The sequence below is a fragment of the Bufo gargarizans genome, chromosome 10 (genome assembly GCF_014858855.1).
Source record: "Bufo gargarizans isolate SCDJY-AF-19 chromosome 10, ASM1485885v1, whole genome shotgun sequence".
Lineage (NCBI taxonomy): Eukaryota > Metazoa > Chordata > Amphibia > Anura > Bufonidae > Bufo > Bufo gargarizans.
In genome coordinates, this window is record NC_058089.1 from 123,943,329 (window position 1) to 123,970,472 (window position 27,144).

At 42.5% G+C, this 27,144-nt stretch overlaps 1 protein-coding gene and 1 long non-coding RNA gene across 4 annotated transcripts in view; one reads left to right on the top strand and one right to left on the bottom strand.

The window, feature by feature from the left end:
- Positions 1-27,144, top strand: part of SPTBN2 (spectrin beta, non-erythrocytic 2) — a 258,310-nt gene that overhangs the window by 152,825 nt on the left and 78,341 nt on the right. Inside the window, exon 3 of one of the 2 annotated variants that reach the window (XM_044270585.1) lies at positions 20,906-20,919. The exons of the other annotated variant lie outside the window; for it this stretch is intronic. Within the exon in view, the coding sequence (XP_044126520.1) occupies positions 20,906-20,919 (14 nt within the window). The remainder of the gene's footprint in view (positions 1-20,905; positions 20,920-27,144) is intronic. 2 annotated transcript variants of the gene reach the window in all.
- Positions 1-27,144, bottom strand: part of LOC122920831 — a 97,871-nt gene that overhangs the window by 69,555 nt on the left and 1,172 nt on the right. The gene's annotated exons all lie outside the window — the stretch shown is intronic.

Sequence of the window (27,144 nt, forward strand, 5' to 3'; positions counted from 1 at the left end):
CCTGTCATTGATAACCCCCCTGTAAGGCTCCATTCAGACGTCCGCATGTGTTTTGTGGATCCGATCCATGTATCCATGGATCCGTAAAAAATCATGCGGATGTCTGAATGGAGCCTTACAGGGGGGGTGATCAGTGACAGGGGGGTGATCACCCTGATCACCCCCTGTCATTGATAACCCCCCTGTAAGGCTCCATTCAGACGTCCGCATGTGTTTTGTGGATCCGATCCATGTATCCATGGATCCGTAAAAAAATCATGAGGATGTCTGAATGGAGCCTTACAGGGGGGGTGATCAGTGACAGGGGGGTGATCACCCTGATCACCCCCTGTCATTGATAACCCCCCTGTAAGGCTCCATTCAGACGTCCGCATGTGTTTTGTGGATCCGATCCATGTATCCATGGATCCGTAAAAAATCATGCGGATGTCTAAATGGAGCCTTACAGGGGGGGGTGATCAGTGACAGGGGGGTGATCACCCTGATCACCCTGATCACCCCCTGTCATTGATAACCCCCCTGTAAGGCTCCATTCAGACGTCCGCATGTGTTTTGTGGATCCGATCCATGTATCCATGGATCCGTAAAAAATCATGCGGATGTCTGAATGGAGCCTTACAGGGGGGGTGATCAGTGACAGGGGGTGATCACCCTGATCACCCTGATCACCCCCTGTCATTGATAACCCCCCTGTAAGGCTCCATTCAGACGTCCGCATGTGTTTCGTGGATCCGATCCATGTATCCATGGATCCGTAAAAAATCATGCGGATGTCTGAATGGAGCCTTACAGGGGGGGTGATCAGTGACAGGGGGGTGATCACCCTGATCACCCCCTGTCATTGATAACCCCCCTGTAAGGCTCCATTCAGACGTCCGCATGTGTTTTGCGGATCCGATCCATGGATCCGTAAAAATTATACGGACGTCTGAATGGAGCCTTACCAGGGGCGTGATCAATGACAGGGGGGTGATCCGGGAGTCTATATGGGTGATTACCCCCCTGTCATTGATCACCCCCCTGTCATTGATCACCCCCCTGTCATTGATCACCCCCCCTGTCATTGATCACCCCCCCTGTCATTGATCACCCCCCCCTGTCATTGATCACCCCCCCCTGTCATTGATCACCCCCCCCTGTAAGGCTCCATTCAGACATTTTTTTTGGCACAAGTTAGCGGAAATTTTTTGTTTGTTTTTGTTTTTTCTTACTAAGTCTCATATTCTACTAACTTGTGTCAAAAAATAAAATCTCCCATGAACTCACCATACCCCTCACGGAATCCAAATGCGTAAACATTTTTAGACATTTATATTCCAGACTTCTTCTCACGCTTTAGGGCCCCTAAAAAGCCAGGGCAGTATAAATACCCCACATGTGACCCCATTTCGGAAAGAAGACACCCCAAGGTATTCCGTGAGGGGCATATTGAGTCCATGAAAGATTGAAATTTTTGTCCTAAGTTAGCGGAAAGTGAGAAAAAAACCATGGGAAAAGTTGTCTTTTGCCAAGATATTTCTTGGCAAAAGACAACTTTTCCCATTTTTTTATACAAAGTTGGCATTTGACCAAGATATTTTTCTCACCCAGCATGGGTATATGTAAAATGACACCCCAAAACACATTCCCCAACTTCTCCTGAGTACGGCGATACCAGATGTGTGACACTTTTTTGCTGCCAAGGTGGGCAAAGGGGCACATATTCCAAAGTGCACCTTTTGGATTTCACCGGTCATTTTTTACACATTTTGATTGCAAAGTTCTTCTCACACATTTGGGCCCCTAAATTGCCAGGGCAGTATAACTACCCCACAAGTGACCCCATTTTGGAAAGAAGACACCCCAAGGTATTCCGTGAGGGGCATGGCGAGTTCCTAGAATTTTTTATTTTTTGTCGCAAGTTAGTGGAATATGAGACTTTGTAAGAAAAAAAAAAAAAGAAAAAATCATCATCATTTTCCGCTAACTTGTGACAAAAAATAAAAAGTTCTATGAACTCACTATGCCCATCAGCGAATACCTTAGGGTGTCTACTTTCCGAAATGGGGTCATTTGTGGGGGTTTTCTACTGTTTGGGCATTGTAGAACCTCAGGAAACATGACAGGTGCTCAGAAAGTCAGAGCTGTTTCAAAAAGCGGAAATTCACATTTTTGTACCATAGTTTGTAAATGCTATAACTTTTACCCAAACCATTTTTTTTTGCCCAAACATTTTTTTTTTATCAAAGACATGTAGAACAATAAATTTGGCGAAAAATTTATATATGGATGTCGTTTTTTTTGCAAAATTTTACAGCTGAAAGTGAAAAATGTCATTTTTTTGCAAAAAAATCGTTACATTTTGATTAATAACAAAAAAAGTAAAAATGTCAGCAGCAATAAAATACCACCAAATGAAAGCTCCATTAGTGAGAAGAAAAGGAGGTAAAATTCATTTGGGTGGTAAGTTGCATGACCGAGCGATAAACGGTGAAAGGAGTGTAGTGCCGAAGTGTAAAAAGTGCTCTGGTCATGAAGGGGGTTTCACCTAGCGGGGCTGAAGTGGTTAAATAGGCCTGGTTGGTGAGTCACATGACGTTGCCAGCGTCACATGACACACGGCCCAACTCAGCCGAGCACCGATCATCATTATCGGCGCTCGGCTCTCCTGCAGCTCGCCTGCTGTCATGGAGACGAGGATGCAGACTATGTCCTTGTCCCTCTCCTTGCGCAGGGTGCCGGCGGCGCTGCGAAGAAAGCACGCTTCGTCTGCCCCTCGTTACCTCAACATCTTTGAGCCAATAATGGAAAATACTTCAATTTCTTATTGAGCAAAATAATATAGTTTTTTAATTCCCACACAGACTTTATGAGCTCCAATATGGGATATTTGCTCAGCTCCCCACAGGAGAAAGCAACCATTTCCAGGAGCTGATTAATATTAAAACCTACCAGATTTTTATCATGTAAAGCTATTGTGGCTCTGTTAACTGGTGCTTTCTCCCAGTTGATACATAACCAAAACTGGCTAGCCAAAAAATAAGAGCCTATTTTTGGGTGGGATAGACCTCCCTTCCCATCAGGATGGTAAAGAAACTGCATTTTCATGAGGGGCTGGCAACTGCTCTACAGCAATTCATTAAACAGGCTTTTAAATATTTTCATTGTTTTGTTAGCAATAAATACTGGGGGTGAGATACAATGTATAAGATCATGGGTGAAAGACACATTTTAATAAGAGCAACCCTCCCCACCACTGACAAAGGTAATTTCTTCCAGATCATTACCTTCACTCTAACTTTACCAATAAATGGTATTAAATTAAGCTACATAAAATCAGACACCAAACATGAGATGTTAATACCCAGGCCCCTGATGTACTGGTCCTTTAACTTCAATCCTAATTTATGGTCAGACATAATCCAGTCTCTTACTCTCCAAAGACCTGAAAACCCTTTTCTATCAACTTATGGGAGCCCAAGAACAACAAAAGATTGTCAGCATATAATTACATTTTTTCTGAAACATCTCCATAAGGAAACTCCTCAATCCCTTCGTCCTGCCTAATAGAGGCAGCCAATGGTTCCAATGAAACGGCAAAAAGTAATGGGGAAAGTGGGCAGTCTTGTCTTGTTCCCCTACTGAGTTTAAAAGGTCTAGATATCTGCACGTTCTCCAATACTTTAGCAATAGGCTCCATGTAACACAATTTAGCACAAGAGATAAAACTCCATATATTCCATAGTTTCCCACAAAAAAGTCTATTCCAATGTATTAAATGCTCTAGTTGCATCTAACGCTAGTATAGTTCTCTTCCCCAGATTGGATGGTCCAACCAATCTGCTGTAGATTTACCCGAGACTATAAAGACTGTTTGAGCATTATGAATGATGGTGGATATTACCTTACTTAATCTTTCTGACAATATTTTGGCCAACAGTTTGTAATCCGTATTAATTAAAGAAACAGGACTAATGGTCCCTTTACATGGGACGACGATCTAGCAGATTGTTGGGAAGGAAGTGTTCATTCCCTACAATCTGCTGATCGCCAGCGGAGGAAAGGGGTGCATTTACATGCAGCGATCTACTCCAGAGTATGGGGAGAAGTGATCTCTAATGCCATCGCTCTTCTCCGTATGGTCGTGTTTACACAGCAGAATCTACCACTGGGAAACAATGCTCTTTTGTGCTGCAAAATACTCGATCAGGTAATCACCGATGCATTTACACCACCAGATCTGTTCAATTGTCGGCCTTTGTAAAGGGCCCTTAAGGGTGAATGTACACCAACAGATTATCTGACAGATTTTCTGAGCAATCATTCAGATCTTTTGTTATACACACCAACTGTTGGTCTGATTGGACAGAAATTGGTCAGATAATCTGTTGGTGTAAATGCACCCTAAGAATCGATTTGCATCCTATCCTTCAGGCTTAGGTATCAAAACTATCAATGCTTAACGTAGAGAAGTTGGTAAAATACCTTGTTCTCTAGAATAATTCCAAGCCCAGCAGAGAATCCCTGTACATAAAGCCATCCAATCGGAGGGATTTGTTCTTCACTACCATGTCCAGAACCGCACCAGTCTCCTGCAGTTATATATCTGCATCTAACATCTCTTTTTGTTCAATAGTTAGTTTCGCCAAAGAAACACTGGGCAGAAATTTCCTAACATCACTAGGCGTGATCTGCAATTAACTCTCATAAAGTTTCTCAAAATAATTAGCCGCTGCCTCCAATATGGAATTTTGTGTATTCAACATACTGCCACATACACTAATTATTGCACATCAAAAGGAAGTCTAATCTGATATATGCTTACATATATGCTTATTAATGAACAAACTGAAAAAAAGGGATCAGCTCACCTAAATCTCCGCATGGCGCACAAACGCAGGGTTAGCTTCCCGAAATAGCAGGCAAAAAATGTGGATAAGTTCAGCATTCGTTAAAAAATACAAAAGGCTTTATAAAATCTCAGAAAATAGCACAAAAAAATAAATCAAAACAATTTACGAATAGAGATGAGCGAACCTCTGTTTTAAGTTCGGCGTCTAAAGTTCGGGTTTGGATTAGCGGAGAATCCCGATCTGGAACCGGATATGGATTCCGACTTCCGTTGTGGTCCGTGGTAGCGGAATCAATAATGGCCGATTATTGATTCCGCTACCACGGACCACAACGGAAGTCGGAATCCATATCCGGTTCCAGATCGGGATTCTCCGCTAATCCAAACCCGAACTTTAGACGCCGAACTTAAAACAGAAGTTCGCTCATCTCTATTTACGAACAGATCAATTCAGAATTTGTCCCGGATTTTCCCAAAAATTCAAACTAACCCGAATTGCTTGTGATTTGTTTTGGACAAATGAGAGAGAGAGAGAGAGAGAGAGAGAGAGAGAGAGAGACTAATATGCTTCTCTGGGTTTCAGGCAAGGAAATATATATGCATTGTCTGGTGGGTACTCTTTCTGTCTGTCAGTCTCTCTAAGATTCAGAAAAGAGTGTTATATACCAATTTTCAGGGCATTTGGAGCATATGTGATTTGGGTATGAAACAAATGTTTTGAAAAATTTGTCAAATTAGGCCTGAAAAGAATTTCAAGAAATTCTCTCTCTAATTCATTTTTTTATATTACCCACTTGTAGGTACAAATTATTAATAGAAACATTATACTGTTTAATAGCGCAAAAAATCTTGCAAGCTAGGAGGTGTTTCCTTCTGAGGGGGACCATCTGAAAGGTTACTTATACTAAAAATGCTAGTGTCCCCAGGACCTCCATCCCTATATTATCCACTGAATACAAAGAACTGTCATCCCTTCTGCCATTTTTATTACTGATGTCCACAAGGTCCTCCTTGACAGACCGCTAAACTAATTCGTTTTAACTGCAACCCTCACTTCTTCCATATTTAGTATCAGTTAAGAGAGGAGATGGATGCTTTCCTGCACAGACCGATATCTGATCCCTAGCTCTCTCCATTTTTTAATGCTAGGTGGGGTTGTAAAAGAGGGGCATATGCATGAAAGGGTGAATTGGGTGGAGCTTTCCAGAAAAAGGGGAACCTAAGATGCACCATTTTGCACAATTCTGGCTTAAAAATCAGTTTCAAAGTAAGCCAGCCAATAGCATAGAGTCAGAGAAAAAGGGTCTATCCCTGCACCAGACTTATCATGCAGACCGAGCCATTGTAATAAATTTGGTGCAGGTCCAGACAGCATAAGCTTACGTCATCTTTAATATTAGTAATTCTGGGCCACACTGTGGTCCAAAATACAAGAAAAAAATATTAAACATCAAAATATCAGTTCAGCAGTTACAGATTAGGCAGATCATAGACCTTGGCCTATCCTTAAAGTGGTTGTCCGGGATCAGTGGTTGTCCAGACATATCCCTACTTTACCCAGGCAGCCCTTCTGAGATGAGAATCGGAGCATTTTTTGTTTACAAACTTCCACTGCTAGGCGGAGGCTTCTGCCTAGCAGTGTTCCTGGCAACATCAATGGCACTAATGGGCGGCCTTTAGCGCTGCCCTAACATGTTTTACAGCCTGCCCATTAGTGCCGGTGATGTCACGGAAGCCTATGTCTAGCAGTGACCTGGAAAATCACCAGATCTGCTAAAAAAAAGCCCTTGCCCTAGTGTAATTCAGCACAGGGCAAGGGAGAGCAGCGGCTTATGAAATCCTCCAATGCTCATCTTAGAAGGGCTGCCTGGGTGAAGAAGGGAATATGTCCGGGTTCAGCTCTGACCCAGAAAACCCCTACAAAGCTTAGCTCTTCCCCTCCCCAAAACTGCCCTGATGTGACGATACCACCTTTCTGTGCTTTTTTGTTGTTGATTTTACCATGGATCACAGCAGAATCCATGGAAAAATTCGGCATTAGATAAATTTGGATTTTCACATGGATTTTGCTACATATTTCCTGTGGATTTCATAGTTTGTGGAAATTCTGAAGATTTGATCATCCCCACGTGGGTCAATTTACACTGCATGTGGATGGCATTTCTTAAGTTCTCAACCACTTTGCTGATACTCTACAATGCTGAAGATCTGCAATATGCAAATCTGTGGTGCAAATTCCACAACGTAGCCATCTCATGTGAAACCAAAGACCTAAGGATACACCACTGACTCCCGAAATAAAACCCTATAAATACAGAGACCCTCTTTCACTTAGATGGTTAAAAATAAAAACAGGACTGTCCCTGTGTCCTGCCACCCTAGGCAACAGCCAATAGGTGCCCTGAAAGCATCTGTCTAGTAACTGGCCTCCACCAACCACTACTTTCGAAAAAGTTTTGATTTGTCCTACTGATATTTTAAATGTTAAATTTTGGGATGAAATAAAAAACCTCACATCATGTGAAGGGCTTAAATGGAATACTTAATGAACTCATTTCTACATTTGTGGATCACATCACTTGAATAAGGTCACCTTCCAGTGGCAAATAAACATGATCTAAATATCATCTAACAACCATTTTGCAATGATTTGCATAGATATTGGCTTTGCATTTTTCAAAAATTATTCTTACTCGGTCTTAAATTGAACCTGTCATGTTGAACATGCTGTCTGATCTGTGGTCTGCAGGTTAAACAGCAGAAGGAGCTAACAGATTGAAATACAGTTTTGTGGGGGAAAAATCCTTAATTCATCAGCAGAAAATGACCTATTGTTTAAACATGTTTTTATGTTAAAAATATGTATATTTTTGCAAGTGCTTTTTTTATTTTTCCAAGTCACAATCTATAACAAAAATCCCGCAGTTTTCACAGTAGCCACTAAACCTAATAATAGACTGGCACTTCCTGTTCAATTCTCAGCAATCATCAGAGGCAGTCTTACAATGAGAAATAACACCTCTGTATAGGTAACACAGGATATAGATAACACCATGCAGAATAGGTGATGGTCATAGCTTACCTACTCCTCCTCCCTGCACAATGACGTCCGCACAGGTTACTCTCCCACAGAAGTCAATAAGTCATCTCCTGCCCATTTTTCCTGTGGTCCATGTGGCTGCCATAAGGCATCTCTTTAAATGCTGTTAAGAGCAGTTCGGGCAGGATGGCTGCTTCAATAATAATGTACAGAAAATAACATTAGAAGAAAATGACTAAATATCTAGATAATGTTCTCTGTGCTGAAGAGTTTAGTGAGCGGTCTTATTACCGATTGATAGCTTTTCTTGTATGCAGGGGTGGACTTTACCACCACACAAACCAAGCAAATGTTAGGGGACCAAAAGATCAGGGGGCCTCCTGCTGGCCATAGGCGGCTGACTGAAAAAAAGCAACTAAAAGGGACAGACATACCTCCTTGGCAGCTGATTCAGCTACACAGGGGCCCACGGGGGAAAGGGAGACCTTTCCAAGATCACCCAATGCCCACTAAAGCTGGCCAAACACATTAGATAGAAGTTGGATGGTGGTTGAACAAAAGTTGAACAAACAAACATCTGGTTCATTTCACAGACGCGGCCAAACACTTTAGTCTATATTGGCTATTACAGTTGTTCAAAATGCCCATACACATTCAATGAAACCTGGTGAAGACGAAATGTTCTTTCTGGAAACGTTTTTTCAAAGAAAGATCTTTCGTTCACGAACAAACTTTCTTTGAACAAAAGATCTTTCAGCTGACTATTGGACGGAAGTATTAATCACGGCCGACTTCTTCTCAAATGATAATGTTCTGTCACTTGTAGGCTAAAATGATCGTCGTTAGCATTCAATAGATTAACATTTACTTTAATTGAAATCATTCATTTTAATAAACTTTACACTAATGTGTATTAGAGGACCTGTCACCGTTCCCAACATGCCTGTTTTAATAGCTTCATGCATTCCCCGTGTAATAACAGTTCTGGAGCATCTATTCCTATGTCTGTATGTTGTGCCATTCCTGTATTATTTCTACTAGAAGTTATGAATGAATTGCTAGCAGTCTGCAGTAAGGGTACAGAGGGGCGGTGACAAGTTGTACCTGCACAGTCTGAAAATGGCAGCACTGATTGGATAGAGGGAGTCTGTGAAGGTACAACCCTTAAAGGCTATGGACACCTTTGTGCACTAAAAATCAATAACCCCATATCTTACCGTAATGCAGCACATAATAAAATTGCACTTGTTTGTTTACTGGTATCAGCTTAGCTTCACATGCCCTCAGAAATGCTCCAATAGGAATTTTGCTGAGTGCTGTCCTGTCTCCTGTGAGTCTCTGTGGGAGTTCCTGTGGATTTCACATGCTACATAGCACAGCTCTTCTGCCCCGCCCCCACATCCTGTTACATAGCACAGCTCTTTTGCCCCGCCCCACATCCTGTTACATAGCACAGCTCTTCTGCCCCGCCCCACATCCTGTTACATAGCACAGCTAGCAGCCACTTACATATAGGCTGCTGGAACTACCAAGTAACTTGGTAGTAAAATTTAATTCCAATCCACAACATGGTGAGTCTTACAGTATGCTACAGCCTGTAATCATCTAGTTCTCACTTTCCATTCTGTAGAAAGTCCATTATTTGTAGACACAATAGATATTTCTGCTGGTAACGTTAGTGCAGCGATCTACAGTCAGAACCATAGTGTTATAAGCAGGATATAGATCTCATTACTGACAGCTCTCACTACCTGCACTCTCTTTTGAATACAATATTGTGTACAGTCCGCACAGCCACTTGTCCTACACAGATTAGTACAGTATGACGACACACAATGCTATGTACTCAGAAGTACACAGTGGGGGGAGAGTTATCAAAACTGGTGTAAAGAAGAACTGGCTTAGTTACCCATAGCAACCAATCAGATTCCGTCTTTCATTTTCCAATGAAGCTGCGAAAAATGAAAGGTGGAATCTGATTGGTTGCTATGGGTAACTAAGCTATGGTCACAATGTTTTCAGCTCATTCACAGAGTCTCTTTTTCAAGCTATAAGCTAAAACGTTGCGACTAGTGTTAAGTGAACTTGTGTTTCAAGTTCGGCATACAAGGTTCAGGTTATCTAAGAATTCCATTATGGATTCCTCTACCACGGACCACAAGGGTCCATTCGCACATTCTCAACTGTTTTGCAGTATGCAAATTGCATATCCGCAAAACACGGACATCGGCCATGTGCGTTCTGCATTTTGATAGAAATGCCTATTCTTGTCCGTGGCTGCCGACAAGATTAGGACATGCTCTATTTTTTTTGCGGGGCTGCGGAACAGAAGTGCGAATGCGTACATTACATGGTGATGCCGTCCGCATCTTTTTTGGCCCCATTGAAATCGAATGGGTCCACAACCCCTTTCGCAAAATTGCATAATGGCTGCGGACCCATTATGCGGAAGTGTGAATGGACCCTTAGTTATGGTCCGTGGTAGCAGAATCCAAACCAGAATTCTTACATAACCCGAACCTGAGCCTTGTACGCCAAACTTGAAACACAAGTTCGCTTATCCCTAGTTGCAACCACAGGGGTGAATATTATTATTATTTTTTTCACAAATTTTTTGTGAGAATGCTGCCATTTTTTTTATTCTTAAATTGTCCTAGATTTGTTGCCGGATCCATTGGCCTGCACCTCCATATTTATATTTGGCCTGATGTGCAAAATGGCTGTTCTGGCACAGTTTTTATTTTTTACAATGTCCACCTGACAGAGGAGATAATGTGATATTTTTATAGAGCAGGTCATAATGACGCGGCGATACTTAATATGTCTATTTATTTTTTACACAATAAAAAAAAGTTTGTGTTTCCATTTTCTGAAAGCCATATTTTTTTTATTTTTTGGGCAATTGTCTTAGGTAGGGTTTCATTTTTTGATGGTTTGATTGGTAGCATTTTGGGGCACATATGAATTTTTGATCGCTTGGTATTACACTGTTTGTGACGTAAGGTGCTAAAAAATTGCTTTTTTGGCACATTTTTTTTTTATGGCATTCACCAGACGGGTTGGATAACATGCTATTTTTATAGAACAGGTTGTTACGGACACAGGGATGCCTAATATGTGTATTTTTTTAATTTTATTTTACACAAAAACATTTTTGAAAAAATAAATAAAAAATCATGTTTTAGTGTCTCCATTTTCTGAAAGCCATATTTTTTTATTGTTTGGACGATTGTCTTATGTAGGGGGTCATTTTTTGCGGGATGAGAGCAGGTCATAACGACGCGGAGATACCCAATATGTCAATTTATTTTTTTTACACAATAAAGAAATGTTTGTATTTCCATTTTCTGAAAGCCATATTTTTTTTTTAAATTTTTTTTTTTTGTGCGATTGTCTTAGGTAGGGTCTCATTTTTTGCTGGAAGAGATGATAGTTTGATTGCTACCATTTTGGGGCACATATGACTTTTTGATCGCTTGGTACAGTTTTTATTTTTTTACGGCGTTCACCAGACGGGTTAGCACATATTTGTATAGAGCAGGTTGTTACGGACGCGGCAATACATAATATGTCTGTTTTTTTTTTTATATACATTTTGGTTTTACACAATAAGAGCATTTTTGAAACAAAAAAAAAATCACGTTTTAGTGTTTCGATTTTCTGAAAGCCATATCTTTTTTATTTTTTGGGCGATTGTCTTAGGTAGGGGCTAATTTTTTGCAGGATGAGATGACGGTTTTATTAGTACTATTTTGGAGTACATATGACTCGATCACTTTTTATACCATTTTGTGGGAAGTGCAGTTGGCAAAATTGCAATTCCATCATAGTTTTTTATTTTATTTTTTATGGCGTTTACTGTACAGTAAAAGTATGTGATCCTTTTATAGATCAGGTCGTTTCGGACACGGCGATACCAAACATGTTTAGTGTTTTTTATTTTTTACATTTTTAACCAATTATATGTGCGGATATAGGAAGAAGTTAGATATTTTTTTTTACTTTTTTCACTTTTTTTTACAGCAGTCCCTAAGGACCATGGTATGGAAGAGGTTATGTCTGCAGGTTGAAGCAGACTGTCAGCGGTATGTTATAGCTGACAGTAGAGGTTGCACTACATTTTTTCCAGAAGAGTAAAAATACTCCTCTTAACAATTCTGAGTATTTTTAGCCGAGGAGGAGTACAAATTTTGTGGTAATTCACATATATAATGCATAGGCCCACATAATGTTATGAGGCTGATATTGCTGCAGGAAAACCATTGCTAGTCCATGCAGAAATAAATGTAGACAATTTAACATTTATCCAACATCATACACTAAACATAAGGCAACTGCTGCCACACACAGCACCCACCTGATGCTGCTACACACAGAGCCCACCTGACACTACTATATACATATTACATACACAGCTCTACCACATGCCCATTACATAGATAGTTTACTATATACACATTGCACACAGCTCTGCTACATTTCCATTACACAGATAGAACTGCTGTGTGCACATTACACGCAGCAAACTGTATAATAGACTGGTTACACTGACAGCCCTGCTTTATACACACCTTCCATACATAAAGTACCTCTATTCTCCACCAGCACAGTCCTACACAGAGCCTATGTTCCTCTAACTCCTCCCACACACATGACTGTGACATCACCACAGGTCCTGTAACCACAATGTAGTGTTAGTCCAGACTCTGGAGCTGCTCCTGGTGAGAGAGATGTCCGTGAGGGACGGGGCTTATAAGGAGAGCGGTGGGGCTTCATGTGTGCTGGACCTGGCAGCTTCTGATACAGTGCTTCTGACTAGAAAAAGACAATTTTTTAAGATACGCATGAGCCTTTTTCCAGGGAGTAAAATGGCCTGAACAGGAGTCTATGACGCTTGTACAGACGTTATTGTGACCTCTGGGGGGGGGGGGGGGGGGGGGGAAGAGGGAGACAGTGTGCGCTCCAATGACGGATTCTCTGTAAACTCACTCAGAGCAGCCTGCTGTGCATAGGAAGTACAGCAGGCTGTAGAACAAAAACAAACAAAGATAGATAACTAGAACCAATTGGAGAAATTAATTTGTGTAAAAACATATTTTTTTTTTTTACAAAAGTGCCCATAGCCTTTAACTGGTTACCACCCCTCTGTACCCTTACCGCAGACTGCCAGAAATTAATTCATAACTTCTAGTAGAAATAATGGAATGGGACAACATAGAGACATAAGAATAGATGCTCCAGAATTGTTATTACATGGGGAATGCATGAAGGTATTAAAACAGGCATGTCAGGAGCGGTGACTGGTCTTCTTTAAACCCAGAATTTGCAAGAATTAAAATTAAAAAAAAAGTTACACAATCTTTTCCAACAAAACTACAGTATACATATGTTATCTCATCTCCTCCTGCTCTATAACCAGTTGCCCAGATATGTCAAATGTGACAAGACCACTGGAGTTAGTTTTAGTGCCTTCGTAAATGTAAAAAGTTAATTGAAGAGTTAAAATCCTCCTTTGGACCAAGCTGCACGTGCGCTAGCTGATTTCACAGTTTAATTAAATGTGTTTGCTAAGTATTCCAATAATAGCACTTTCTTTGTCAAAATCCTACAATGTTTCCATGGATACCTATTTAAATTGCACCCTGTTCTTTAGAAAACAGTCCCCACAATGATGTTTGACAAGTTTTTTTTTTTACCAAAACACTGCATTTCTTATTCATTTAAACAAGATCCCATGAACACATATTCACAAAGTATGACAAACTAAGACCATATTAAGGTGGTGATATACGGATACCGAGGTCTGACAGCTCGCAAGCCTCATTGAAACAGACAATTAAGAATAATCTGTCATTTTTTTGTTTTATTATACAGTGAGGGTGAATGCAACAGGGTCCCCTATTCCTTTTAATTCATATTATAGTTTTTTTTTTATGAGATAGAGGGGCCTATTGGGCGCGGGTGCAATGCGGGATGCGAACGCATTGCGCCCGCACTGAATCCGAACCCATTCATTTCGATGGGTCTGTGTACATGAGCGTTGCTTTTCCCGCATCACTTGTGCGTTGCGTGAAAATCGCAGCATGTTCTATATTCTGCCTGAGTGAAAAACGCATTGCATCCACAAGCAAGTGCGGATGCGATGTGGTTTTCACTGATGGTTGCTAGGAGATGTTGTTTGTAAACCTTCAATTTTCTATCAAGCGCGTGAAATACGCATCAATGCGCATTTCACCCGCGCGAACAAAACTGAACGCAATCGCAAACAAAACTGACTGAACTTGCTTGCGAAATGGTGCGAGTTCCCCTGAACTCATCCGGACCTAATCTGTGTCGTTCGTGTGCAAGAGGCCTTAGGCCCTTTCACACGAGCGTGACAGATTAGGTCCAGATGCGTTCAGTGAAACTCGCACTATTTTGCAAGCAAGGTCAGTCAGTTTTGTCTGCGATTGCATTCAGTTGTTCAGTTTTTTCCGCGCAGGTGCAATGCGTTTTGATGCGTTTTTCACGCGCGTGATAAAAAACGGAAGTTTTACAAACAGCATCTCTTAGCAACCATCAGTGAAAAACGCATTGCACCCGCACTTGCTTGCGGATGCAATGCGTTTTTCACGCAGCCCCATTCACTTCTATGGGGCCAGGGCTGCGTGAAAAACGCTGAATATAGAACATGCTGCGATTTTCATGCAACACAGAACTGATGTGTGAAAAACAACGCTCATGTACACAGCCCCATTGAAATGAATGGGTTAGGATTCAGTGCGGGTGCTATGTGTTCATGTCACGCATTGCACCCGCGCGGAAAACTCGCTCGTGTGCAAGAGGCCTTAGACTTCAGGGCTTGGGTGTGACCACAACCTATAGTCATCCCCTACCTCCCAAAGTATTCTATATGTTACATTTTATTATGTTTAAATCAAAATATTAGATAAACGGGAACCTGTGTACAATAAATAATGCTGTTTCCAGCTGTACTACTGTATTTAGTAATGCATAAAAAGTATCCAAGTGAAAGGATAAACATTAAAGGGAAAAACTCATTAAAATGATCACATATTATGAATATTTTATAACTGTCTTTATAAAGAAAACAGGTGGATGGTTTTCTGGATATCATTTTCTGAAGTCAATCCATGTACTCTTCCTGTTCTGGCTCTTTAGATTCCTCTTTGTTTAACTCTCTTAGTCAGACCATCACTGCGGCCAGAGGGAGTCCGATTTGGTGACTCAATTAGAGCATCACACGTTACACTAATTAAGGGTCTCAAACTCGACTGGATATATGAGCTATTGACAGGACGCATTCATTTCAAATACGATACGATACAAAATTATTGTTAAAGGGGTTATCCCATCTTAGACAATGGGGGCATATTGCTAGGATATGCCCCCATTGTCTGATAGGTGCGGGTCCCAGAGGTGAGACCCGCACCTACAAGGAGAACGGAGCGGAGAAAGTTGAGGAGGGCACACTGCGCATGCGCAGCCGTCTTCCATTCATTTCTATGAAGCCGCCGAAAATAGCTGAGCTGGCTCGGCTATTTCCGTTGGCCCCATGGAAATGAATAGGAGGGGTGGCCAAGCATGCTTTGTGCGCTCCCATTCACTTCAATGGGAAAGGCGGGGAGCTGCGCCTGGTGGTGGACGGACCTCGGGAAACCCGGGGTCCTCCAGCCACAACTCTCCCCAGCTCCGTTCTCCTTGTAGGTGTGGGTCCCAGAGGTGGGACCCGCACCTATCAGACAATGGGGGGCCTATCCTAGCGATATGCCCCCACTGTCTAAGGGATTACCCCTTTAATAGAATACAGCACCACATATTCAGTGATGTCTCCTCTGATGTAGATGTTCTCTTTCCTCATCTTCAGACTGCCTTGACAACTTCTTTCAGCATCTCGTCTCTGCAGTTTGGCACACATATCTTAGGTTCCTCACTTTTCCATCATCCTCCCCCTCTTGGTGCCCTAGGAATCTCATCCTGCTGCCCTCCCCCATACTGTGCTCTTTGTGCACTCCGATGGCCACAAACACAATACTGTAACAGTGCTCCCAGACTTCCCCCACTAGTAATAATGCCCCTACTGTTCCCCCAATAGTAAAAATTCTCTTTGAGTGCCACCACTAGTAATAATGCCCTCCAGATTGTGCCCAATAATAATACTCCCACACTATCCACAGTAGTAATTATGATACCATGGTACCACCAGTATAAATAAGGACCCCTTATAGTGCCCCAGCAGTAACAAGGATTCTTTATAAGGCAACACTCTAGAGCGCCCAGTAGTAATAAGGCTGATCTTTAAGACACCCCTATAGAGCCCACAGTAGAAAGTGTCTCCAGTAGTTCTAATGTCCCTTATAATGGGCCCAATATTTATTATGCCTCTTGTAGTAGCACCAGTAGTTATAATGCCCCCCTATGGTGGCCCTTGTATTATAATGCCCCCTGTGGCGCCTCTAGTATTTATAATGCCCCCTTATAGTGGCCCTTGTAGTGCTCTGGCCTATATTATCTCCCCCAGTAGTGGCAACTGTATTATAATACCCCCTTTGCAGTGCTCTTGCCTGTATTAATGCCCCCAGTAGGGAACCTGTATTATATTAGCCCACATTGTGCTCCAGCCTGAATGAATGCCCCCCAGTTGTGCCACATGTATTATATTGTGCCCCCCCCCCCCCCCGTAGTACTCCTGCCTGTAATAATGCCCCTAGTAGTTCACCATGTATTATAATGCCACCTTAAGTGTTCCGGCCTTTATTAGTGTCCACTTCTGCCGCCGTCTGCTGTGTCCTTGTGCAGGAGATGATGACATCACTTCATCACGCCCATGGCCTGCCGTAAAATTGCCATCCGCTGCCTTAGGCCTCTTGCACACGACAGTATGTATTTTGCGGTCTGCAAAAAATGGATCCGCAAAAAATACGGATGACTGTGTGTATTCCATATTTAGCGGAACGGAACAGCTGGCCCTTCACAGAACAGTACTATCCTTGTCCGTAATGCGAACAATAATAGGACAGGAGTGCCTTCTGTTTCTTTTGCAGACCCATTGAAATTAATATTTCCATTTATGGTCTACGAAAAAGACGGAACGGACATGGAATGAAAATACGCGTGTGTGCGCAAGAGGCCTTAAGAAGAGATAATTGCCTCGGGGGCCACACGCAGCCTGCGTGTTTGAGACCCCTGCATTAAATCAACACAATGCTCTTTTGTGGACATCTTCATCTAGGTCTTTTAAGAGAACAAAAGAGCTGTAATCTAAATTCTGCTAGGAAGTATAATTTTTTGGGACTACTACAGAAGGACAATAGTTATTATTTAATTTTCAATGTCAGAGTCCTGCCGAAATGAACAATAAAAACAGCCAAGAATTCTAAAAAATACCCCTTTCTGATGAAAGTATCAAACCAAACGCTTGCTATACTCAAAGCAGCCAGCTGTTTTTCATCAGTCTTTCTGCTGGTGTTTCCTGACACCAGACACACAGTACATGCCATTATTGATGCAGTGATGACTTCTGCACTGTATCAGAAAACTCATAAAAGGAGCCTAATCATGACTAAAACTACAACTACATTTGATTCTCTGAGGAAGGACATAAACATTCAATACTGGCGTAATCAAGTCCTGACTTGAACCAGAGAGAGATGCTAAACTGATCCAAAATAAGCAGTTCATGCCCAAAGTACCCATGGGGCAGATATATTAACAAAGGCTTTTAGCATGACCTTAGTCTAGGATTCAGAAGATGGGACAAATTTATCACAGTGGAGGAAAACGTGTTGTACATTTAGTGCATTTATTCTGGCGTCGCTCTATTGCTCTGGCAACCAGCCCTGCTAATAGTGAGGCTGGTCTGCCTATCAGGGGGCAAGGATGTGGGGTAAATCAGTGTCGGCACCGGTGTCACGTGTTTCCTGAAGGTGGGGTATTTAAACAGGCAATCATTGGCCACAGTTGCCTGTGATTTGGTCTTCTTGCCGCACATGCTTAGGCTGCTTTTAAATTAGCGTTTTTTTTATTTAATAAAAATTAATAATAAAAAAATTGGTTTTTTTTTAACACTTAATAGTCCCACAAGGGCACTATAACAGACAACATTTTGATTGCTTTTAAAATACAATGCACTATCCCTATAGTGCATTGCATTTTAATGTCAGTGCTATACTGACATTAACCAGCAGGCTACTCCAGAGAGGCACAAACTACTCAAGGAAGGCTTGTAGCCTATATCAGACCCCTGCCAGCCTTTACACGCATCGGCACCCCGCGATCCCATTTGCGGAGTGCCAATGGGAGACAGAGGGAGTTTGCTCCCTATGTCAGCACTCCACATGCAGCGGGCGCCATTGCCTGCAGCATGTAAAGCGTTAAACAGACAAGATTGTCACTCCTGTCGGTCCAGGTTGTTAGAGCAGGACCACGGCTCTCATGTGCAGCGCTTAGACCGGCCCGCCGTCAAAAGCGTCAGCCCAGCCTAGGGCCCCTTAGTGACCGCCGTAAAAAGGCGTATGGGTGGTCACTAAGGGGTTAAGAAAAGTCATTGAATACTTTGTAAACATTAAAAAGGCACAATAGGTAATAGTAGAACATGGCAAATTTCATGGAATGGCTTTGGATGATTTGTATAAATATTCTGCTTCTTTGGAGACATCAAATCCTGAAGAAGCTGGAACTTCAGATAATCGTCAATCTGGTTTTCCAATCTGGTCACTGCCTATTAAGTCACTGCTGACCAGCAGCCAACGTAAATCTAGCCATCAGGTCTACTTCGGGAATTCACCCAAAATCTGAAATGTAACATAAGAACAAATTACAGAACCAGTGAGAGAGCCGACAATTAGCATGTGTGGCAAGTACAAAATCTGGTCAGTCTCCAGTCCATGACTATATTATATTAGTCCATATCTGTACTGTCCTTTCCACGGGAGGAACAAAAAGAGAAAATCTACTTCCACCCCAGTAAACGAGTGGCTTTGAGCATCCGTTCTGATCATTAGAGTCTACTACATTAGGCCTCTTGCACACGACCGTATGGTTTTGCAGTCCATTTTATACTGATCCATTTTGCAGTTTTTTTTGTGTTTCCGTTCCGCTTACGTACCATTTTGCCCTTCTATTCGTAATTGTTTTTTTGCGGATCGCAAATGGAATCGGAAACATACAATAATGTTTAAACAGTAAGTACATAAAAAAATTGGGCTGGGCATAACATTTTCAATAGATGATTCCGCAAAAACGGAACAGATACGGAAGACATACGGATGCATTCAGTTTTTTTTTTGCAGAACCATCGACTTGAATAGAGCCACGGAACATGATTTGCGGGCAATAATAGCACATGTTCTATCTTTTAACGGAACGGAATGCATACGGAGTACCTTCCATTGTTTTTGGAGACCCATTGAAGTGAATGGTTCCGCATACGGACTGCAAATGGTATCCGCAAAAAACTGAAAAAATAAGATGTTTTGCCTGCTGGAATTTTCTTTCTGCCACAAAATAACAGTCATTATAGTTTGGACGTGCCTAGAGCTCAATGAAAAAGGCGCAAAATAGGATAGTACGTTCGGAATTGTGTTTAAAATATTAGCGGTGTGCTAATGGAGGCTCGCCTTGTGGGGTTGTGCACAAGCCTAGTGAAGGCATCTTGAACAAGATCTTGTCCACGGGTGTGCTGCAGCAAGTAGTAGTTCCTTCGGAAAGGGATTTCCAGTCCCTCCAAAAAGGTGCTTTGAGAGAAAAATTTGATTTCCTGCTTTGGCGCTTCAAAACCCAGTGTAGACCGTCTTGAGTCCAAAATCTTCTTTATTTCATTAAAATGTGCACAGAAAATTTGTGTGCATTTTAATAAAATAAAGAAGATTTTATTTTCAAGACGGTCTACACTGGGTTTTGAAGCACCAGAGCAGGAATTATAATCTTTCTCTCAAAAATAACAGTCATGGAATTTTTTTTTTATATTCTAGTCAAAGGGGAACAGATAAAAATGGAAGGTGTTCCTTGTATCAATCATTCGAACACCGTTCTTCTGATGGAAAGGAATAACAGACAAGTCAGCGCAGATGTGAACAAGCACATAGAGCTCTGGATGCTTGCAGCAGTCTATACGCTACAATCTCTGGGCACGCTTAGTTCATCTGGGTCCTGGGACCGCGTGGCATCAGCATCCAGTTCTCTTACTTGTTCCCAACCTGAACTAATATTCCCCATCTTTATCTTTGTGCCTGTGCTCACAAACCTCAGGGACATGACAAACCTCAGGGACAAACCTCTAGTGCATGGTATCCAGACACATTCAACTCTTCATGCGAGACAATCTAGGAAAAGATAAGCCACTCAATAAGACTTCACTCAGAACAGACAAAGAAATCAGTCCAAAATCCAAGCTCAAAAGTGATCATCCTCTGAGATCACGATAGATATGCAGGCTATTCCTACCTAGGCCAATTTGCTACCTTTACTATAAAATAACTATGGTTTGGTTTGCTCCAGTCAAAGCAAGTAGCAGGTGTTTTATATCATGACAGCACCCACCATATTGTACTCATTTACTAACCCCAAGAATTATTTCATAATGGAATCTCACAGCACATTCTGCTGAAATCTTCTCAGAAAGCTAATTAATACCCCAAATATCTAAAATATTTCCTGTGGCAGCTTAGAACATAAGAACATTAAAACCTCCTAATCACAAGAATGTAATCCTCATTAAACATCTCCACCTTTCTGTATTTCTGACACTTTAGTCACATCAGAAAGCAAAGCTCTCATTCGTAGCCACTTACAGTATGGGGCTATTGCATTATAAGCTGTTCGTCAAAGAAGATCAACCTGAAATATACATTTAGACCTTGCTTTAAATTCATCTTTGCCGAGCTAGGATTGCATTCATTTACCCGTCCAAATCCTAAATTAAATTACTGAGCGATTCTGTCACAGTAAGACCTATGGACAGGAACGTGGACCCTCTTGCAGCTAAACTGAGGGTGATGGGATTTCCCAATTGTCACCAGAAAAACGCCCCACAGAGGACATGGACTTTGTACAGTGAATTCCCTGATGACATCTCTGGATTAGTCTCCAATAGCCACTTCCAGATAGTACTCTGAAGCAACATACCACAATGGAGGAACAGAAGTGTGGCTCTACAAGCCCAAGGTCAGGTCTTCCAGAGTTCATGAATTGTCTCACCAGGGATGATGATAAGTGCGTATACACTTCTCCCCGGATACTGCTCAAGAGTAGTCTACAAAAATCAAAAAGAAGGGGAGCAGTAACATAGTAAAACGTAACTTTTAATATATTCAAAAAGTACTCCTATAGCCGGGAGTTAAAATACCCCTTACAAACATAAAAAAACAAACAGGTGCAGGACCTAAAAAGGTGTGGCACCTGAAACCAGCGGCACACCAAACTAGGTGCATACCACCCAGGGCATAAAGACACACCAAACTAGGTGCATACAGCCCATGGCATAAGGTCTCTGAATCCAAGTCCGTTAAACAGATGCTGGGACAGTCGGGATGCTATGTAAAGACACGGAATGGTCTTACCGGTTTAGTTGATAGATATGGAATGTCGGTAAAGAAGATGGTCACTCCCTGCGGGCTTCTGGGTACCAGATGTCCAAACAGTAGTGCAGGCATCAGGTTCTTAGGTCATCAGGGTGTAATAGAGACTGTCCCTATTACACCTAACACGGGGTCCATGCCCCGCAAGGGGTGGCCCCGTCCAGAACCTCACCCTGATCAAGTATCCCTATTAAGTCCTCCACTTGAATGGGTCTGCAATTCGGGAGATGCGGAACGGAACAGCAGAAGCACTACGGAGTGCTTCTGTGGTTTATTTATTTTATGCACTTCTATAGCTTTACGATATTCCACAGCGCTTTACAGACATTAGCATCCAACTGTCCCCAATGGGGCTCACAATCTAAGGTCCCTATCAGTATGTCTTTGGAGTGTGGGAGGAAACTGGAGTACCCGGAGGAAACCCACGCAAACAGTGCTGCAAGGCACCAGTACTAACCACTGAGCTGCCGTGCTGCCCATGGCGTTTCTTTCTGTTGTTCCGCACCACAAATAAATATTTTTTTTGCAGTGCGGACAGACCACAGACCCATTCAAGCTGAATGGGTCCGGCCCGCTGCATAGATGTTGCCCGTGCATTGGGGGCCGCTATTGAGGTCCCAAATGCATGGAACGGCCGTGTGCATGAGGCCTAACTCTGAAAACCGGGAGGACCTGGAAGAGCCCAACACTTCTGGCAAACACGAACAATCCCGAATTATATAATAAAAATAATAAAAAATACTTTATACACCCATACCGATATATATTTTCTGTAAAGTAGACACCAGATAAAATGCCACCCACCACTCATGGGTGCCTTAATACATTTTACATCAAAACATATATATATATATATATTTATATATTATTTTTTTTGTATAAAAATGCATCTATGAGTATGTTTGTGGCTAAAAGCCTTATATACACACACACAATACCTCTTCAAAACGGTTTGTGCTCTATAAACTTAGTGACTATACTATCACACATAGCTTTTCCAAGGTTCCCTTTAAAATGTGTAGAATTACAGATAATTACAGAATTTACACTAAATCATTAGAACTGAAGAGAACAAACACTGGTTTAGGGTGCTGCCACATAGTTTTGTGCTTTTTTCCCCCCTGGAAACAACATGCCTTAAAAAAGATGCCTGACTTGCTTAGCACTTTGTTTGTTGCATTTTTGCCCGTATTGTGTGTTTTACCACCAGGCATTTTTTTTCACTGGAATTTATCTAACAAGCACAACCCCCCCCCCCCCCCCCCCCCCCCATATCACTTCCTCAATGGAACAGTATGGGGAAAAATAGTAAGGGTGCAAAATAAAAAAATACCATGCAAAAACAACTTAAAAAAAAAGACAACACACACACATTGCACATGCGTTTTTATAAGAAGGACAAACAAAACCAAATGGATGTATATGGGACACAAACACCAGACCATAAGGGAAAAAATGACAAAACCGGAGAAATCAGATTAAAAAAAAATGCCATTGACCCAAAAACGCAACTCAAGAGCAAATAAACACCACTACAAAAAATGCCTGTTTGCCCTGGTTTAAAGGGGTTGGACAATTTCCAACATAATTTGCCAAAATGCCATATATACTCCATACAAGCATACATAATGTTATAATGTCCCCCAGCTGTCCTAATGGAGGCCTCCAGCTGCCCCAGTTAGGCCTCATGCACACAACCGTTCAGTTTTTTTGCGGTGAAAACATATTCGCCCGTTATCCTCCGAGTCCATGTGCTCCATGATGGCGGACACTTTATTCCTGGGTGCCTTCTATTCCGCACAAGTGCAGGATGGCAAATAGACGTGTCTGCTACCTACACAGATACAAGCAGCAGAATCCCTCGTATCTGAACCGGACATGTCCATCTGGTGCTTAGCACCTGCACAGGACTGGGGCAGCTGGAGGCCGCCATTAGGACTGCTGTGGAACAGTATACAGTCATGTATGCGTGTATAGAGCATACATGACTGTATACGGCATTTGACAAGTTGCATTAGGAGTTTTCAAATTATAAATTTTCTGAAAACAAGACATGCACAATGTAAATGTCCCTCCTAGTACGTTACATTCATTACCAACATCGTCCAACATAACAAAACACACTAGTTTGGCCTCATGCACACGACCGTTGTGTGCACCCGCGGCCGTTGTTCCGTGATTTTCTGCGGACCCATTAACTTTCAATGGGTCTGTTAAAAACTCGGAAAATGCACCGTTTGTCATACGCCTCCGTGATCCGTGTATCCTGTCCGTCAAAAAAATAAGACCTGTCCTATTTTTTGGAAGGACAACGGTTCACTGACCCATTCAATGAAAACTCAGATCCGACAATATATTCTAACACTGAGGCGTTCCCATAGTGATGGGGACGCTTCAAGTTAGAATATACTACAAACTGTGTACATCACTGCCCCCTGCTGCCTGGCAGCACCCGATCTCTTACAGGGGGCTGTGATCCGCACAATTAACCCCTCAGGTGCCACACCTGAAGGGGTTAATTGTGCGTATCATAGCCCCCTGTAAGAGATCAGGGGCTGCCAGCAGACCCCCCTCCCTCCCCAGTTTTAATTTCATTGGCGCCAGTGTGCGGCCCCCCTCCCTCTATTGTATTAATATCATTGGTGGCCAGTGCGGCCCCCCCTCCCTTTATTGCATTATCATTGGTGGCCAGTGTGCGGGGCCCCCCCCCCCCTTATTGTATTAATATCATTGGTGGCCAGTGTGCGGCCTCCCCTCTCTCCCCCACCCATCATTGGTGGCAGTGGAGAGTTCCGATCAGAGTCCCAGTTTAATCGTTGGGGCTCCGATCGGTAACCATGGCAACCAGGACGCTACTGCAGTCCTGGTTGTCATGGTTACTTAGCAATATTAGAAGCATCATACTTACCTGCTGCGCTGTCTGACCGGCCGGGAGCTCCTCCTACTGGTGACAGATCATTAAGCAATGCGCCGCACAGACCTGTCACTTAGGCTACTTTCACAAAAACGCTTCCGTTACTGATAATGCAACCATCTGCACCGGTTCTGAACGGATCCGGTTGTATTATCTGTAACATAGCTAAGACGGATCCGTCATGAACTCCACTGAAAGTCAATGGGGGACGGATCCGTTTTCTATTGTGGCAGAGTTAAACTGATCCGTCCCCATTGACTTGCATTGTGGGTCATGACTGATCCATCTTGCTCCACATCCCAGGACAGAAAGAAAACCACAGCATGCTGCAGTTTGCTGTCCGGTATGAGAACACAACCAAACGGAACGCATTTTGGAGCATTCCGTTCTGTTCAGTTTTGTCCTCATTGACAATTAATGGGGACACAACTGAAGCGTTTTTTTCCCGGTATTGAGCCCCTATGATGGAACTCAATACCGGTAAACTAAAACACTAGTGTGAAAGTAGCCTAATACATAAAACGTGATGTGGACCCACACTTTGTCACTAAAGGGATTATGTCAAAGAAATTTTCGCTGAGGGGTTTTGAAGGACGCGCAGACATGCTTCACATACATGAAGAACAAGCGCTAGGGTCCTTATCAGGGAATGTGACGTTCACCTAGAAGCATTTTACTTGCTAGGTGGCACAACACATATCTTCTGCTTTCTTCTACATATTCTGTTTCCTGTGATGGCTTTACAAGGTGGGTTATCGAGAAAACATCTTCACACTCAGACACAAAACATACAAAATGTGAAGTAAAGCCTGAAAATCCAGCTGAAACTATGACTGGTATGTAAAATATTACTAAAGCATTACCCTGACCCATACTCTACATATCCAGGGACATTCAAGGCTAAGCCGGATGTGTCAGGTTGTTACTATTAGAATACTCATTAAAATAGCTAAAGAAACCCAAGGACAGGCCTCAGTAAACGTGCAGGAAGGTTAAGCCGTGTACGTAGCATGACCAGGGCCTGGGTAAGAAATATTTAGGAGCAGACGGTATATTTCTACAATCACATGAAAATGTTCCACTGAGCTCTCTAGTAATAATGGAACAGATTTACTTATAATGTCTAAGGCCTCTTTCACACGGGCGTTACGGATTGGGGCCGGATAGGATGCAGGTGCGTAGCGGGGAAATCGTGCGAGTGCGCACACAATTTCAATTTGCGATTGCGTGGTTCGTTTTTTTTTTCCGCGCGAGTGCAATGCGTTTTTGAACGCACGTGAGGAAAAACTGAATATGGTACACAGACACAAACTTCTTCAATGAAGTTCGGGTTTGGGTTAGGTGTAGTGTAGATTTTATTATTTTCCCTTATAACATGGTTATAAGGGAAAATAATAGCATTCTTTAATACAGAATGCTTAGTAGAAGGTCAATTGAGGGTTAAAAAAAAAATAATTATATATATATATATATATATATATATATATATATATATAGCTACCGGTCTCTGCTCTTTCTTCAGGACCTGTGGTTACTACACTGAGCTCATCACATGGTCCATCACCACGGTAATGGACCATGTGATGTGACGTCACAGGTCCTTTTGCCAGCAGCTCATGATTAAAGGGATTCTGTCACCCCGTTTTACCCTATAGAGCTGCGGACATGCACGGCTAGATCGCCGCTAGCATGTCCGCAATATACCTGTCCCATAAAGCTGTGTCCTTTTATTGGGTTTAAAAATGATTTTATAGATATGTAAATGACCCTGGTAAGGTGCCCAAGGGGCTGTACTAACCTTCTTGGAGCCCAGCTCCCCTGTGTCCTCCGAATCTCCTCCTTGCTCACAGTTAGATTACCGCAAGCTCGTGCATGCGTAGTTCCTTCCCTGAGGCGGATTACCAGGGTCATTTACATATCTATAAAATCATTTTTTAAACCCAATAAAAGGACACAGCTTTATGGGACAGGTATATTGCGGACATGCTAGCGGCGATCGTCGTGCATGTCCGCAGCTCTATAGGGTAAAACGGGGTGACAGAATCCCTTTAAAGAAGTAAGAAGAGATCGGCAACTACGTGATCAAGAGGAGAAGGAGAGTTAATTTTATTTTTAATCCCTCAATCCACATTTTACTAAGCATTCTGTATTCAGAATGCTATTATTTTCCCTTATAACCATGTTATAAGGGAAAATAATAAAGATCGGGTCCCCATCCCGATCTCACCTAGCAACCGTGCGTGAAAAATTGCACAGCATCCGCACTTGCTTGCGATTTTCACGCAGCCCCATTCACTTCTATGGGGCCTGCGTTGCGTGAAAAACTCACAAAATAGAGCTTGCTGCAATTTTCACGCAACGCACAAGTGATGCGTGAAAAACACCGCTCATGTGAACAGCCCCATAGAAATGAACGGGTCCGGATTCAGTGCGGGTGCAATGCGTTCACCTCATGCATTGCACCCGCGCAGAAATCTTGCCCGTGTGAAAGGGGCCTAAGAGTTAACCCCTGCCCAACAGCTGAGTGGGCCCCATAGCCCACGGGCGCCTGTTTTACACCACAGATATCCGGCCGCACAATCTGTGATCAGAGACAACTCAATTGCATTGGCATCTGTGAACGCTCGTTCCCGACAATCTGCCTGTGTAAAGGTGCAACCGATCACCTGATGAACGAGTAAAGCGCTCGTTCATCGGGTGATCCTGTCATTCGTGCAGGCACCTAAATTATTGTTTCTCAGCAGCAGATTGCAATCTGCTGCCCAGAAACATTGCAGCTGCA